The 17,730-nt window shown below is 39.8% G+C and overlaps 1 protein-coding gene across 2 annotated transcripts in view; it reads right to left on the minus strand.

The window, feature by feature from the left end:
• Ccdc81 (coiled-coil domain containing 81) overlaps positions 1–16,884 on the minus strand; it is a 46,276-nt gene extending 29,392 nt beyond the window's left edge. Inside the window, exons 1-5 of one of the 2 annotated variants that reach the window (XM_028774724.1) lie at positions 16,434–16,884; positions 11,922–11,983; positions 10,146–10,302; positions 7,424–7,680; positions 2,349–2,428 (exon numbers count right to left, since the gene is read on the minus strand). In XM_028774724.1, the coding sequence (XP_028630557.1) occupies positions 2,349–2,428; positions 7,424–7,680; positions 10,146–10,302; positions 11,922–11,983; positions 16,434–16,512 (635 nt within the window). In that variant the 5' untranslated portion in view covers positions 16,513–16,884. The remainder of the gene's footprint in view (positions 1–2,348; positions 2,429–7,423; positions 7,681–10,145; positions 10,303–11,921; positions 11,984–16,433) is intronic. The other variant, XM_028774725.1, reaches the window with a different exon arrangement.
• Positions 16,885–17,730: the final 846 nt, after the last annotated feature.

Below are 17,730 nucleotides of genomic sequence, written 5' to 3' on the forward strand. Positions count from 1 at the left end.
TGATATAAAAAAAATTGCTGGAACACTTCAATTTACATTTTCTTTCCTTTGGTTTCAGTTTGAGTTTTTCTGTCCATTTTACACCTGTGAGAGATGCCTGTCAGCTTAAAATCACAAAATCATAGCCTGGTTATTGTACTCTGCAATAACGACTTCTCTCCTTCTTCCTCCTTCCATTTCCCCATCCTCTCCCTACGTTTAAAAAAAAAAGACCTGTAAAGGGATGGAGTGGGAAGTGGTATCCAGTTGTTAGACACAGCTGAAGGGTTTCTTTGGTCTCACGTGTGAGTTCAGGGCACTCCCACTGGAGTGGGAATGTGTGCCTTTAAGTAAATTCAAGGACCAAATTTCACAGAAATAAACTCTACCACTTGTTTTGAGTATTTGACTCCTCATAGCCATTTCAATACGCTCATACAGAATTCTTTAACCACCCCTTAGAATGCTTCAATCAAAAAACTATCCCCCAAAAAAAAGGTTCACATAAGGTGGCTCAGTAGGTAAAGGTACTTGCCTCCAAGCCTGATGAACCTGAGCAAGTTCAATCCCTGGAACTCACGTGGGGGATGAAAAGAACCAACTCCTGTAAGTTGTCCTCTGGTCTGTATACATTGCACAGGGCATGCCCGTGTCCACACACGGATACATGCACAAATTAATGAATCAATGAAAAACAAAGAGGACAGATAAATTTATCTTCCCAAACAATGAAATCAAAATTATTTTTTTTTTAAAGACAGGGTTTCTCTGTATAGCCCTGGCTGTCCTGGAACTCACTCTGTAGACCAGGCTGGCCTCGAACTTAGAAATCCACCTGCCTCTGCCTCCCAAATGCTGGAATTAAAGGCATGTGCCACTACTGCCCAGATCAAATTTATTTTGAATCAATTGGTTTGGGGTTTTTTTTTGAGGGGGGGTGTTGTTGTTGTTTGTTTTGGTTTTTTGAGACAGGGTCTCTCTGTATAGCCCTAGCTGTACTGGACAATTGGTTTATTTTTAAGGGGCAAAGTAGCCATTTCTTTCTAGCCTGTGGGCATTTCAGCTACTAGATGCAAAAGTCAGACAAACTGATTCTTCTGAGCATGTTTGAACTAGCTCTTCTACAAGGAGGGATTGTTCCAAACCTAAACACAACAGGAGATCACAGACATAAAATATTTGAGAAAAACTTTACTCTGTGAAGTTGGCTGTTACTGTCCAAGTTGCTTCACTTGAACTGAATGCCAGTCAATGGCATGGCAATCACACAGGGGCTGGAGAGGTGGCTCAGTGGCTAAGATCTCAAACTGCTCTTCCAGAGGATCCAAGTTCAATTCCCAGCACCCATGTCAGGCAGTTCCTAGCCATGTGTGACTCCAACCTTTGGAAAACCTGACACATACCTCTGGCCTCCAAGGGCACTCATGTGCATTAAACACATGCAATTAAAAATAATAAAAATAGATATTTTTAAAAGGTTAAGAAATTCAGAGCATACTGGGCAGTGGTGGTGCATGTCTTTAATCCCAGTATTCTGGAGGCAGAGGTGGTTGAATCTCTCTGAGTTCTAGGCCTGCCTGGTCTACAAAGTGAATTCCAGGTCGATCAGGGCTACACAATAAAACCCTGTCTATAAATAAATAAATAAATAAATAATAGCAGAACACACAGTGACAGTGTGTGGGTAAGAGACAAACAGAAACAAAATACAAGCCTCCAGTGCTCTTCTTTCAGTCTTCCTATTAACACTTTTTTATTTTGTTTGCTTAAAATAAAAAAGAATTAAACTGATTTATACCTCTATAAATGGGGAAATTGCAAGTTGTATATTATACAATTATAATGAAGACTGACTATAATATTACTGAGAAATTTCCTAATTGTTAAATATCTGTTCCAAAGAGCAGCTACTATTGCTATTGTTACAACTGTCACTGCCAGCAGCAGCCCCCAATAACACCCACCATCCTCTTGAGGATACAGCATGCTTGGTCATAATAGTCAGTGCTTAGACAGGACATTTGCTGGGAGCTGAAAGAAAAAGAGGCTAGGGTGGAGGAAGTAAAGAAAATAGAGGAAACCTAGCAAGTGAGAGTTTTACTAATATTGCAAGAACTAAGATGAGCAGCATGTAGGGTCAGAATCTTTTGGGTTCATCTTTCTAAAACTTAACCATAGAAAATATATGCAATAAGCTCTTGGTTGGTGCTTACACAGAGATGGTAAGGAGGGGGAAGAAAGAGGGTGAGAGAAACAGAGATGGAGGCAGAAAAGAGGATAGAAGAGCAGAAATTAGTTTAGGAAACAAATACGGCTCAATAAACAAGGAGAACTGGTGCCTGGATTAACCCATAGAGCAAGACACTCACCTTGGAAAAGCCAGCGCGCTGTTGGGACGCTTTCCAAAGGACTCTCTGCTAGACAGCACTGAGTCCATGGTGCCAGGTCTCTGAAGGACAGAGACAAAGATTACGCCTGAGCTGTGACCCAGGACAGACCAAGACACTGCAAGCTGTCTCCAAGACAATGTTACCAGTGTGCTGTTTGCATTTGCTCTGTGCTTAAAGTCCAGCAAGGAGTGACCTCCCTCATCAAAGTTCACCTGAGATGCTAAAAATCAGTTCCACAAATGCTGCCTTCTCTCAAGTCATCTTTTTGAAAATTTCCCTAAGAGTTGATGCTTCTTTTAGACATCTTTGGAAAGTGAGCAAATGTCCAGAAACTATCAGGAGATGAGTACAGCTCTGATTCCACTCTTGGCCCACAGGCCCCTAAAAATAGGCAGTTCAGCTTTTGTCCCCTGCATGCTGCTAGCTGCTGTGTGTCCTCAGGCACTAGATTCATGGGGGTAACAATTGAAGCTGTCTTGCAGAGTTTTAATGGAGTACTCCATAGACCTGCCAAGAGTTACTGTAGTTATCACTTTATATGATAACCACATTATTACCATGGATTGATATGTACAATTATTTCTGAATGAATGCAATAGCCTACAAAGGACTTTAAAGAAAATTCAAAAAGAGGGTTTTTTTTAAATCACCAAAATATGCACATAAAGTTTCTCCATTCCCAGAGGTCTATTTTATGAGACCATAATGAGATATAAATTATAGGACATCTGGTGATCAAACTACGTCTCCCTGAACATTTCCCAGTGTTTTCAGAGTAAATGAGATGATAAGGAGTTCTGATTAACCCAGAGCTCCAGAGAGAAACTCATCCACACTGTCAAGCCAGTAGCCCTGCAGTCTGGCTTTTCAGCTCCATTACACACTGTGTGCATGGTGCCTCTTGACCCTGATGGGAGGGACACAGCAGAACGCCTTCATTGACCAAACTCTTTGTCATACAATATATTGTCAAGGCTGATTCTTTTGCAAAGCTTAAAAGTTAAACGTTAGAGTTCAGTGTACCAGATAAAACATCAGTTCCTCTTTAAATAGTGTTTAAAACTCATCAGAGTCCTCCAGTTAGAAAGAAGCCTGCCAGGCACTTGGGCCCTTCTTGTAAATTTGCAGATTCTACCTTGTGTTCTCACCACTTCTGTATTCCACACACTGGTTCAGCATCCCTCTTAGCAATCCTGTGTAAAATAAGATTGTGTGGAAAACTCCAAGGAACCTCCTCATATGGGCCCCACCTCCTCATTCCCCAATACACAGGTCCACAAGGGGAGAAATAGACAGCTGGACCGTTTTCATAGTCTTTTTTTTTTTTTCTTTCGAGACAGAGTTTCTCTGTATAGCCCTGGCTGTCCTGGAACTCACTCTGTAGACCAGGCTGGCCTCAAACTCAGAAATCCACCTGCCTCTGCCTCCCAAGTGCTGGGATTAAAGGCGTTCCTCACCACCACTCAGACTAGTCTTTTCATTTAAAACATAATAAATAAATAAATAAATAAATAAATAAATCAAGCTTTCACTCTGTGGGATTTTGTTATGATTCAATTAATTCCTGTCATTGTTATTAGTACCTTGAGATGTACAAAAGGCACATAAATCACTGGATAAACACTACTGATTATTTCTTTGCCTGTTTAAATTCTGTGCTAACTTAGCATGAATGAACATCATGCCAGCTCCTTAATGGTTAACAGTGATGGTGACACTGGTGAAGTTTATGACACTATAAACTAAAAGCTAAAAATTGTGAAGCTGAGGAGATGGCTCAGCAGTTAAGAGCACCTGCTATTCTTCCAGAGGACCTTGGTTGGATTCCCACTGCCTGCTACACAGGTGTTCACAACTTTCTGTAACTCCATTCTCAGGGGATCTGGGCCCCTCTTCTGGCCTCTATGGACATTAAACACGTGCATAGACAAATGTGGGCAAAACAAATAAAATAAATAAATAAAGTGCTGATGCTGAGACAAAGAATGATGCTGACCTATGTGAGCTTGCTGAGTGCCCTGACAATTGTAACTGGAAAGTTGTATTGGACATATGTTACCAACCAACCTTTGCTTACCTATATCCCAGATGGGACAAGCTGCCTTGCCTCAAGTTTTTAGACCTTGTGGAACAGAGAATCAAAAAGAGAAGCCATAATGACTCTTGTAATTTTCTTAAAAGTGACCAGTTATTCAGATTCAATTACAGACTAGTCTGGAAATCAATCCAATATTGGAAATAACAACCTTCATTTGAAAGACTGGTTCTGGACATTTTCAGAGACATATTTGGAAGTTAGCTGCAGTTCTCTATGATGTTATGATAGCAAGAGATAAAGTTGGGATAGGTTCTGGAATTCAAACATGTGTTATTAGTGTTTGTGTTAAGGCTCTTTTAATTGTCAAGTTAAATTACTTTTGTCTCTTCTACAGTATTTATTGTAAGTTGCATTGATTGTACACTTTCTAATTGTGTTAGTGTGTTGAAACCTGGCATATCTGTTATGAGGATCTATCAACCAACTTTTGTCTTACTGCCTTGAGTATTGCAAAACCTTGATTTTATGAAAAAAAAGCTTGCAAGTACTAGAAGAAGTGAGTTAGGCTTTAAGCAGAAGCAAGAGGGCAGTGGGTTTGATTATTGCTGGTATAACAACTTTAATCACATTAATTGCTAGCACCACTGCTTCTGCAATTGCTTTGACACAAGAAGTTATGACAGCTACTTTTAATCATTTAGCAAAAAATGTTACTAATGTGTTGAGTATACAAGCGGATTTAGATAAGTATTTGGAACACTGTATTGATGCTCTTTATCCTATTCAAATTATTGGAAGGAAGTTCAGAGTTTAAGAGTAAAGAGCCATCTCGAGTGGCATGCCAAATACCAATAGAGTTGTGTTACTTCTAAAATTTACAATGATAGTCATTATAATTAGAAAAAGTTTAAAGACACTTACAGGGTATTTAGCATAATTCTAACACCTCTCTGGATGTTTTAACTTTGCATAGTGAGTTTATTAAGTTAAAGAATGCTGCTCTGCTGAGCTTTGATGCAGCAGATACTGCTGATAAAATTATCCATGGCTTGAGGCCAGTATTTCTATTTTGGTCAAGCTTCAAGAATGGCATGTATAGCTTGATCATGCTAGGCCCTTTTTGTCATGGGAATAATTTTATTCCTGCCCATCATGTTAAAACTCGTCTTTAACAACATCAAAATGTTGGCTGCCAAAGTACATGAATTGAAATTGAAAACAGACCCCAAAACAGAGTTATTAATTTAACAGGCTGGCAAGCTAAGGATGGGTAAGGGATGGCACAGAGTCTTACCAACCTAAGACATAAGTGCATTGCTTTTAATAATGCATATTCCATGACAGGCAAGGAAGGCATTTTTGTCAAATTCTTGACCTAAGACAGGCTCAGTCTTGTTTATGAAATAAAAAAGGGGGAGATGTGGAGAGTTTTGGGGCCTGCCTGGCAGGAATATGACATTGGCCAAGAACAGGGAAATGGGCTTCAGGCAGGAATCTGACATTAGGCTAGAACAAAGAAGTAATTTCAGGCAGGAATCTAAATCCTAGGCTAGAACAAAGAAGCAATTTCAAGCAGGAATCTAAATTTTAGGCTAGAATGAGTAAGTAGGCTTCAGGAATGAAATGGCTTTGTGCTGGGACAGAAAAGTAGGCTCAGATATTTTGGTCATCCTGATAAGCCCTTAAAAATAGTGATCACAGAAGTGCTCTCGGGACTCTGCTTATTACTTTGCTTGTTCTTTGACTATTTGTGTTTATTGTCTTGCTTGTTTCTTGACAGTTTGCATCTATTGTACTGATAGTTCCTCAACAATTTGCATCTATTGTACTGATAGAACCTCAACCTATAACTGACCTTAATACTTGCGTGTAATTAAAATGACATAAAAGCAAAAAGGAGGAGGAAGGATGGGATAGGGTGTTTATGGGTAGGGATGGGGAAAGGGGATAACATCTGAAATATAAATAAATAAAATATCTAATAAAAAAGGGAAAATAAGAAAGTGAAAAAATAAAACCTTCCAAGTATGTTTGCATGGTTTGAATTAGATTTTGTGGTAGACTCTCTTAAGATGAAATAGTAAAAGCTTCAAAAAAATGTGTGCTGAGGAACTCTAAGCTTGAATCCCTGTGCTAGCTTTATTTGACTCACTTGGACTTCTCAGTGTGACCTCTCTACACCTCCACATTCTGCATGGAAAATCAGGGTGATGATCCTATGATGGTGTTTTTGTAGTATTTTGAGATTAAATTAATAATGCATGCAGGAGAGCTTTGTCAGCAATAAGGTAGTATAAAATGTCCAGAACTATGAATATCTATTGTTTTTTCTATTCCTTGGATAGCACTGATTCAAAATTTGGGTGAACTAGCCATCTATAGCCATGCTTTCCACACAATTGGGAAAACTGTCACTTAAAATATATCAGCACAAGCATTTCCTTTATTTTTAATGGTATTTTGGGAGGCAGAGAAAGTGGTTTGAGACAGGGTGTTCTGGCTGTCTCAGAACTCACTATATAGACCAGGCTGGCCTCAAACTCAGAGATCAGCCTGCCTCACAAGTGCTGGGATTAAAGGTGGGTAACTCTGTGACTGTTTAATGACAGCACACCCAATCAGAACCACTGATTGAAAGGAGAGGTTATGTGATGACTAAGTTTAATTAGCAACCTAATCTGATCTAGAATTCCTGGGAAGACAGTTTCTATGAAGGACTGTCTAATTCAGATTGTCCTGTGGGCAAGCCTGTGGGAGACTATCTCAATTGCCTGTATTGATGTGAAATCCGAATACTGAAAGTGGGGAGCACCACTCCCTAGTTTTGGTTCCTGAACTCCCCCAGAGTACAGACTGTGGGTGTGGTCCAATTGACTGTTTTAAGTTCCTGCCACCTGACATGCCTGCTATGCTGGACTGTAACCTGGAAGTGTGAGCTAAACTAAACCATATTTGTCAGGCTGCCTTGCCACAGCAATAGAAATGAAACCAGAAAAGTTAGAAGAAAACAATTTACATTTGCAAGGGCTTTAGTCAAGGTGCCACTCCCATCCATCGTACAGAGGAAGTCCTTATAAAACCTCATCTTCACTTTGCTGTCTCTGATGGAAAGGACCCCAATTCCTTTAAATGTGAACTCCACGTTTTGTTTGACGGAAATGGATCTCGATAAAAAAAGTAATGTCTCCTTAACACATCCTTCTATTGTATCCCTGTTAAAAGGGCCCTCCAGGGATATCATGACAAAGTTAAGTGGGACAACTGGAATATCACCTGAAGAAGAAAAGGAGGGGAGAAAGGTGATTTTACTAAGATATAAAATAAAGATTATGATAAAGACACTTTTAAATAATTACCTGATTAATATTAAAAAACAGAATTATCCATATTTCCTCCTTATACTTGTAATATTGTTGAATAAAATTAATATAAAAGAAATGTTCAGCATCCTTAGTCGTCAGGGAAATGCAAATCAAAACAACCCTGAGATTCCATCTCACACCAGTCAGAATGGCTAAGATTAAAAACTCAGGTGATAGTAGATGCTGGCGAGGGTGTGGAGAAAGAGGAACACTCCTCCATTGTTGGTGGGACTGCAAGATGGTGCAACCACTTTGGAAATCAGTCTGGCGGTTCCTCAGAAAATTGGACATAGCATTACCCGAGGATCCAGCTATACCACTCCTAGGCATATACCCAGAAGATGCTCGAACATATAACAAGGACATATGCTCAACTATGTTCATAGCAGCCTTATTTATAATAGCCAGGAGCTGGAAAGAACCCAGATGTCCTTCAACTGAGGAATGGATTCAAAAAATGTGGTATATTTACACAATGGAGTATTACTCAGCTATTAAAAACAATGAATTCGAGAGGTTCCTAGGTAAATGGATGGAACTAGAAATTATCATCCTGAGTGAGGTAAGCCAATCACAAAAGAAGACACATGGTATTCACTCACTGATTATTGGATATTAGCCTAGAACCTTGAAATGCCCAAGATGCAACTCACAGGCCACATGAAGCCCATAAAGAAGGAAGACCAAGTGAGGGTGATTCGGTCCTTCTTAGAAGGAGCAACAAAATACTCAAGGGAGCAAATATGGAGACAAAGTGAGGGACAGAAACTGAAGGAGGGGCCGTCTCAAGACCACCCCACCTGAGTATCTATCCCATGTGCAATCACCAAAGGTAGATGCTGATGTGGAAGACAGGAAGTGCATGCTGATAAGAGCCTGATATGGATATCTCCTCAGAAGCCTTCAAGAGTCAGACATATTCAGAGGCAGATGCTCACAACTAGCCATTGAACTGATCATGGGGTTCTCAATAGAGGAGTTAGAGTGAAGACTGAAGGAGCTGAAAGGGTTTGTGGCACCATGAGGAGAGCAACAATACCAACCAACCACAGCTCCCAGGGTCTAAACCACCAGCCTGGGAGCACTTAGGGGGGGATCCAGGGCTTCAGCTGAATATGTAAAAGTGGAGGGCCCTGCTGGGCATAGGTGGAAGAAGAGAACCTTGACCTCATGAAGGCTGGATGCCCCAGGGGGTGGGAATTTTGAGGGTGGGGAGGTGGGAGTGGGGGGGTGTAGATAGAGGTTACATCCACAGAGAAGAAGGAGGAGGGGCGAGGGGATTGGGGGTTCCGAGGGGGTGGTGGAGGATGGGGTAAGGGGACAACATAGGAAATGTAAATAAATCATCCAATAAAAAAAAAATTAATATAATGGTCATTGATACATGCACAATTTCACCCCGTAAAAAAATGAGTTATAGATCTAAACTACTTTTTAAGATTATGATACAACTGAAGACTGAAGAACACTAGGAGGAACAAAGACCTTGGGAGCTGAGCCCTCCACAGTGAACAACCATGACAGCAGGATCAGTGACAGCCACACACTGAGACTCGACATAAGAGTATAAATACAATGGTTCCGTTTGTTTGGTTTACCACTGTAGCACTAGAGCCCTTAATAAATGTGTGTGGAAGAAGGAAGGGAAAGAAAAAAAGGAAAAGAAAGGAAATTTAAGGAAAGGAAGGAAAGAAAGGAAATATGGAAGGACTGTTTTAGGGTATAAAAAGACTGTACGTTAATATACATTAAGTGTAACTTTATTAAATTTTAACATTTAATAAATTAATCATATACATGGTAGAGACATTATTTTTTCTCACAGAACAAGGTTTTTTTTTCTCTCTTACCCCGAGACCCTAAATTCCATTTCTCTTCTTTATAACCACTTTTAATTTCTTAGAATCTGAAACATGCGTATAAACCGATAGAACTCTGTTGCATAGCTTTTAAATGAACTTGCTCTTCCCCTGCCTCTTAAGTTGTTAGTGTCTAAAATGGACTCCACAGGCTGGTAGGATGACTCATCGAGTGAGGACATGTGCCACCAAGCCCTTAGGACCTGAATCCAATCTCCAGAAACTACATGGTAGGAAAGCTATGATTCCCATAGTTTGTCACCTGACCCCACATGCATCCTGTGGCACAAAATACACACACACACACACACACACACACACACACACTCACACACACACACACACACACACACACACACACACACACTCACACACACGCACATACGTGCTTGAACACAGTGAAGCACAAGTCTCTCAAACCAGAAACTAATATGGTGCCAACCAAGTTTTACCTTCTCCATTTATCTCAATGGGAAAATAAGTTTCTGGAAAAATCTCAACTGTTAAAATGATTTACCAGGAGAAAATACTTTGTTTTGTTTGAGTCCATGGGTCTGCACTAACTTCTCTGCCATGATAAACACCGGCCTCTGCACTAGAACAAACTTCTTGTTTCCCACCTCAAGCTGCTGCCTCGTGAAAGTGAAAGTTCCAAGTCCTGAAATCTGAACACCCTGAAAGGAAAAAAAAAGGAGACAAAAAGAACAACACACACAATTCCATTAAAGGACAGAGTTTAATAACCATCTAATTGCCAAAAAGAAACCGAAGAGTTAAGCCTTAGGCTTAAAAATCCAGTAATCTCTGTGATGCCTTGTAGATACAGGTACTATTTCTATGAAAATGTTTATGAGTAGCATAGCTTTTAAAAAATCTATATCAAATCTATATCAAATACCTATATGACATAAAATTCAATCATTTTCAATTTACCAAAGTCTTGGTTTTCTTTTTTTTTTTTTTGACTATTCTGGTCTTTATTATTATTATTATTATTTTTTTTGGTTTTTCGAGACAGGGTTTCTCTGTGTAGCCCTAGCTGTCCTGGAACTCACTCTGTAGACCAGGCTGGCCTCGAACTCAGAAATCTGCCTGCCTCTGCCTCCCAAGTGCTGGGATTAAAGGCGTGCACCACCACCGCCCGGCAAAGTCTTGGTTTTCTTATTCTCTCATATTTATGTTCTCTGTCTAAAGTCAGACAACTCCCTAGTAGGAGAAGCATTGAAGGGATGAATGAGCAAGTACATGTATATATGACAATGTCATAATGAGGACCAGTAGCTTATTTGTTAACTAATGAAATTGGATAAGTAGATAACATGAAATGAAATCAGACAAACTAGCATCCAAGGCATCACCTGCAATATAGTCTTGGCCAATGAGAACAAGCAAATACCTCTTGACTTCAAGGTCTCTGATATGACATGTGATACCCTAAAGATATTATACACCAATGGTTACAAACTCAAATCTTTAAGAGCAGAAAAAAAGCCAGGGAGTGAAGGGAGCCAGCTAGAGTGTCTAATGGCCAGGACATGCACACATCTTTCATACAAAGAGGAGAACCCATCGGACCTGCAGCCATGGACACATGCAAAAATGGAAGACCAATATCATTAAGGCTGTTGATTTTTCAAGAAAATAAAGAGAAATAAAAAAAAGCTTTACAAATAGTCTGCTAATTTTAAAAGGCGATAAATAATTCAAATTCCCAAACCGAACAAAATAAGTTTGAAGAGTTCATTCAGCCATGGACTGTCATAGTTAGGACATGTAAGCAGGGTATAAAACTTCTACAACCTCCTTAACTGCCTCCAAGCTCCTCACAAAACATCTCTGCCTAGCTCTATAGCATTTAAACCCAACACTTAACCTGAAGAAAACGTCTAACCATAGGCAGTTTCTTGTTTTACACTAGCTAAATTTACTTTCTGTATTTATACATTCCAATTACAAGTTATTCCCAGAAAAAAATGGCAGAACAATAAATATTATATTCTTCCACATCCATGCCAGGAACTGTCAGCCACAAAAAGACCTCATCTAGTTTTTTTACTTAAACCCAGACTAAGCAGTCTGTGCTCTTGGAATCACTAAAGGAGAAAGATTTATAGATGCATTGTCTAAGGATAATATCCAGCCTGCCACAATCCTACATGAATCAAAAAATAAAAGTAAAAGTAAAAATAAAAATAAAGGAGTGACAACCTACACTACTCCCAGCAAAAGTATGCAAGCCTGCATAATAAATAGCTCTCAGACTACTGGGTTGAAATTGGAGTGTAAAGCCTACCTTGTGCATAGTTAGCTGCCGTTCCACAAAATCTGAAACATTACCCCAGATAGTAGAGACTTCTGAAATTCAAGTAAAAATAAAAATTTATGTGAGCAACCACATAATACTATTTAAGCTTTGTAAGCAAAAGTATAAATATGAAATGAACAATTAAATGGTAGTAACTTCTAATTCATACAGAACAGAATATAAAACCATTCCCCCAGATTAACTTTCCTGTTAACTAAAAGCTATGCCTGTAAGTTCCAAAGATATGATTTTAATTACAATAATAATAGGGCCTGGAATGTGGCTCAATGAGTAGTACTCACCCAATGTGTATGAGGCCCTAGCTTCAAACCTCAGTACTCCAACAAAAGGGAGGGATTGTGTGACTCAGTAGTAGAGCAGGCACGAGTTCCTGTGCTCAATCTTAGCACTAGACAACAGTAATAATAGTGAAAATGATAATAATAATAATAGTAATAACAATAAATGTAAAGAAAATCTCTCTAGAATAAAGGAAAATCAGTCACGCTTCATTTTATCTGACACATGGAGTATTAATCAACTAAAATCGAATTTTTTTTTTGTTAGTGACTCCATTCACAACCACTCTAAAGTGTTCACTCTGGACCACCTGAATTAATATGAACATGAACTCTTACACTGTCCTATAATACAGGAACAAAGCCAAGGGCCATTGAGACATGAAAGGCTGTACAGAGTTAACTCTGTACATTAACTGTCGCTACTCATCTGCTTTTGCTAAATTCTCAATGCTTTCCATGTTTATGTGTCACTGTTAGACTTCAGCTGTCCCCTCTCTCCACTGCTGTTGCTCTGTGAGCTCCCTGTGCATCCCAATTTACTGCTTCTAGTATGATATGTTCTGGAAACAAAAAATACAAATATATATCTACAATAATAACTCACCATCCTAAGTCTAAACATATATTATTGGTGATAATTTCCAATTAGGAAATTCTTACAGATCAAAAAGGCTAAATTTTAATTAAAATAAAAGACTAAGAAAGTCTTTTGATAATTTCTAACATACTACTACTTGGGTACAGTTTGAAGCTAGCCACAAAAGGCAATTCTTCTCCAACAATGCAAACTGTTATTTTTTTTCTCTTAATGGCTTTAGCTACTAACTAAGGCAGGAAAATTAGAGGCTTTAATTCTGACATACCAGGGTCATGAAATACTTTTTACTAATAATGTAGCAGGAAACAGGAAGGTTTGCTGAATAGGAAGCAGCAGTTTTTCTCATGAGCAGTTTTTCTTGGAACCAGTTTAAAGATGGAAACTGATGACCAGTGATGAAACAAGTGTGAACACAAGACACACTGTGAACCGGTAGTGTGTGGTCTTTATGAATCTTCCTTTTCCTCCACTGTGCCCTATCCCATGGCAGTCACCCTCCCTGTTCTGTACCCAATAGCCCAGAGGATTCAATCCCTTGTTGGTAAGAATTAACAAAGTCTATCAAAGGCCAGCAGCCGTGGTGCTGCATGCCTTTAATCCCAGCACTCGAGAGACAAGTGGCAGGTAGGTCAATGGAAACATGATCTACGTAGAGTGTTCCAGGACAGCCATCACTACCTAGTGAACCCTGTTCTCAAGGAAGGGGTGTAGGGGAGAGGGAGGTCTGTCAATCAATCCCAACTATGTTAAAAACTCATTGTCAACATAAATGTCATTAACTCACTAACAAACATCTCACCCTTCTGATTTACATGGAGAAATTTCAGGATTGTGATGGCAAAACTGATAAAATGTTTATGACCACATAAAATGCAGCTCATATGTCAGGAAAATTATCTGTACCAACGAGGAAATGATTTAACCAGGGCCAGGAGAAACTGTATACTTTGTAACCAAACACTGATAAAAAGTCTTTGATTTAGCTGGGAATCTGAGCGTGGTCTTTGTTGATTGAGATAATGTATCAAAGTCTATGGTAATGTTTTATTCAATAAAGTTGGACAGGCAGAGTTACATAAGACAGTTAATTATTTAAATGGAAATTTGCTATTTCTCACTGGAGAAAGAGGCTCTAGGCCTCTACAATTCAACTAGAATAGATTTGTAAATGTTGCCAATTAAGATTCCTAAATAATTTGTTTTAATGACCAAGCTCTAGAAAGATTACCACTAAACCTCAAAATGAAAATAATTTCAATACTATCTAAAAATCAATTTCAATATAACCTATGACATTAGGCTAAAAAGGAAAGGTCTAATTATTTGACAAAACTCAGCATTCCTCCCCACACAGACACACAGACACACACACACACACACACACACACACACACACACACACACACGGACTCAGAAAACTAATTATATTCATTGACTTTGCATCAGTACAAAGAAATATCTGAGATGGCCAACTTATAAAGAAAAGAAGTTTCTGGAGCTCAGAGATTTGAAAGTGTTCCAAGCTCAAGATCAGGCATCCCAGTGATTAGGCCTTTGTGTGATGGTATGTCATAATTGGAAAGTTTGTGTGTGAAAGCGATTGTGTGGCCAAATATGAAACCAAAGAGGTAAGGAGAGAGGAAGGACTGATGTTCTGAAATCCAGAGGAGATGACTTTAATGATCTTTTTGGAAGAATTTTTTTCAAGTGAGCTTGTGTTTCCACACCCTGGAGCCTTAGATGAGTCACTCTCAAGTCACCCTCCACGTTGTCCCAGCAAAGACTGTAGGATTTTCCTTAATGGTGGTAATCTCTTTAACAATGATAGCAGACTTGAACTCTTCCAAAGTCTTCTGCTATGAAACTGGATATTCCTTACCTCTTTTCTGGTCTATTTTTTACTTTAATTTCTCACTATAAATCAAGCTAAAAATGACCATGGCATGGCCTGAATGCTACCCTATCTTGAAATTCCCTCCACCAGGTAAATCACTCTGTTCTTTTTTATATCCATCCTCACACAAATCTCCAGTGGATTTGGCAGAGCATAACCACTTTTTGCATCCCTAGAATCCAGCATAAGTGTTCTTTCATCAGTTCTTGATACAGTCTTGGTTCTCTTCTTGAATCTCACAAGCAGTCTATATTTTCCACATTCCTATCCACACTTTGGTTTTCTAACTCTCACCAGAGTGACCCATTAAGCTTTGAGAACAATTCTCTAGCACACAACTCAGAACTTTTCTACTACACACCTCCTGTAAGCCAGTTCAAAAATGTCTATGCGCCCCGTGGTCAGGTTTATTGAACAAATTGACCCCACTTCTGGGTATATTATATACTCAACAAATGAACGTAGGAAAGGGAGGGTTATTTTGACTCAGGGTGTAGGCCATCGTTGTGGGGAAGGCACAATGACTGGATCATTTCAGTTGGTGGTGGCAGGAATTTCACATGAATTGAGAAGCAGAGAGCCCAGTCTGGGGGCATGGCCATACTATAACCCTCAGAAGAATGCCCCAGTGACCCATCTGTGCCAACTAGGTTGCACAATGTCCCTACACAGTGCCACCAAGCTGGATCTAAGTGTTCAAACATATAAGCCTATGGGGTCATTTCACAATTAAATCATAATTAACAAGGTTAATAGAGTTTCCTATATAGTTGCAATGAATACATAGAATTTAAAAATTAAACACAACTTATAATTCTAAAAAAATGAAATATTTAGATATAGATCTTAAAAATGTGTATAAAAATCCATGAGAAAATATTTAGAAATCTGATGAAAGACATCAAATAGCTGTGTGGTGAAACATTTTGTGGATAAGAAGGTTCAACACTGTCGAGATGTTAGGTTTCTATAGATTCAGTACAATGTCAGCTTCCCCGTGACCCATTTTTTTTTTTTTTACATATCAACCAACTCATTAGAAGTTTACAAAGAGAAGCAAGACACAAAATAAACAACAAAATTCTAAAAGACATAACAGGTTGGACCCAGGCGTACATGACTTTTCATCCCAGCACTCTGGAAGCAAAGGCAGACAGAACTCCCTCCCCTCAAGGTAGAGGGGAGGAAGGGCCTGGGCCTGGGGGTGGTGATGCTCCTAAGATACTATGCTAAAAACTGGACTGCATCCATCTTGCCACTGCCTCCAGTGAGTTTTCTGTGAAAATTACCTGTATGCAAGCATCAGTTTTCTTTAACATACCTGCAAAATGTCAAGAACGAAAATAGCTATGCCCTTTCATGAACTCTGAAAAAGAGTCATTTGGAACTAAAGTGGAAATGCTTTTCTCTAGGGAGTCACAAGGGCTTTAATCTTCCTTGGGTAATGTGGGGAAGGTTGTTTTCAGTACTTAGTTCTAATCTGGCAGTGCATGGCTTCTTCTGTTTGTTTGTTTGTTTGTTTGTTTAATAAAAACCCAGAGACAGAAACACACACACAAGCAACACCTGATGGCTCAAGTCTGGCCACAGGGAAATAAGCTGAGTCACGCATTTAGCACAGTAAGGTCTAACACTACACTACACACACACACACACACACACACACACACACACACACACACACACGCCTGCATCAAGTCACTTACCCTCTTGGCTCAGCGTCGGCAGTGTGGGCAGCACTTGCCTGCACAGGTCCTGAAAACCTGGCCCAACCTTGTCCAACATCTTTTGTTCCGATTGACTCCGTGGTGGTGGGTCCTCGATAGATAGTCTCTTCTTGGTTATATGGAGTTTGCACTAAGATGATTTTCCCACCCTCCAGCCCTCTTTGCCTGGAATTTAGGGTGTGCTTTTAAAAGTCTTGAAATGTTTTGATATTATTTTTTCTTAAATAAACATTCTTTGCTGCCGTCCCTCCCTGGTGATCTGGCTTGAGGATAACCTGTTCCCCCAACAGGAAGCCAGAGCACTGTCCCTCGCTAAGCCAGAAGTACAAATCCACGCCCACCCAAACAACAAAGGCCTCCTGCAGATGGAGGGTGGAGGGTTGCTGAACCGAGAAGGCCTTGGGAAAGGGACGGCAGAAAGCGTTGCTATGACGCGACAAAGGCTAGTTCGGTTGCTAAGGCTTCAAGGCCCGGCCCCTTAAGAGAATCCGACCTCTAAAGAGCTCAGACAGCCACTTCAGAAAGTCATTTTTAAGAGAAAACAAACAAACAAACAAACAAAACAAAACAAAACAAAAACAAAAACAAAAACAAAAAAAAACCAAAAAAAAAAAAAAACTTTGTTCTTTCCCCCTTACTCAGAGCAGCGAGAAGACCTAGCCTTGAAGATGGTCCGTACTGTAATCATCCAGAGCAAATGGTGGTGGTGGTGGGAGTGTGCGTTTTGCCAACAGCGATGTCGGATCTGATTGAGGATTTGAGTTTGAGCTGACCGTTGTCAGGTTTGGTTTGGTTTGTTTGGTTTGGTTTGGTTTGGTTGGGTTGGGTTGGGTTGGGTTGGGTTGGGTTGGGTTGGGTTGGGTTGGGTTGGTTTGGTTTGGTTTGGTTTGGTTTGGTTTGGTTTGGTTTGGTTTGGTTTGGTTTGGTTTGGTTTGTTTGGTTTGGTTTCTAGGCTCCCCTCTTTGGAACTGGAGGGCTGGAGAATGAAGGCAGAGTTCCTGTTTTTATTTCTGCTCTCTTCCTTTCCCCTTCCTATAGAGAAGGGAATGGGGCAGACCTACTCCTGCAGATGACTTTGGTGGTCTCTTGCCTGCTAAGTGTACACATGTAAAGCCTGTCCAGGTCAAGAAACAAGGCTGTCAGCACCACAGAAGTACCTTGCCTTCCCCTGAGGGCATTAACCCACCCTAAACTATACATTAGATTTGACAGTGTTTGAACTTTCTAAGACATACAATACATATTGTTCTATCTGGCTCTATCACATTTGTGTGTG

Source organism: Grammomys surdaster, unplaced genomic scaffold (assembly GCF_004785775.1).
Source record: "Grammomys surdaster isolate TR1022 unplaced genomic scaffold, NIH_TR_1.0 242, whole genome shotgun sequence".
NCBI lineage: Eukaryota > Metazoa > Chordata > Mammalia > Rodentia > Muridae > Grammomys > Grammomys surdaster.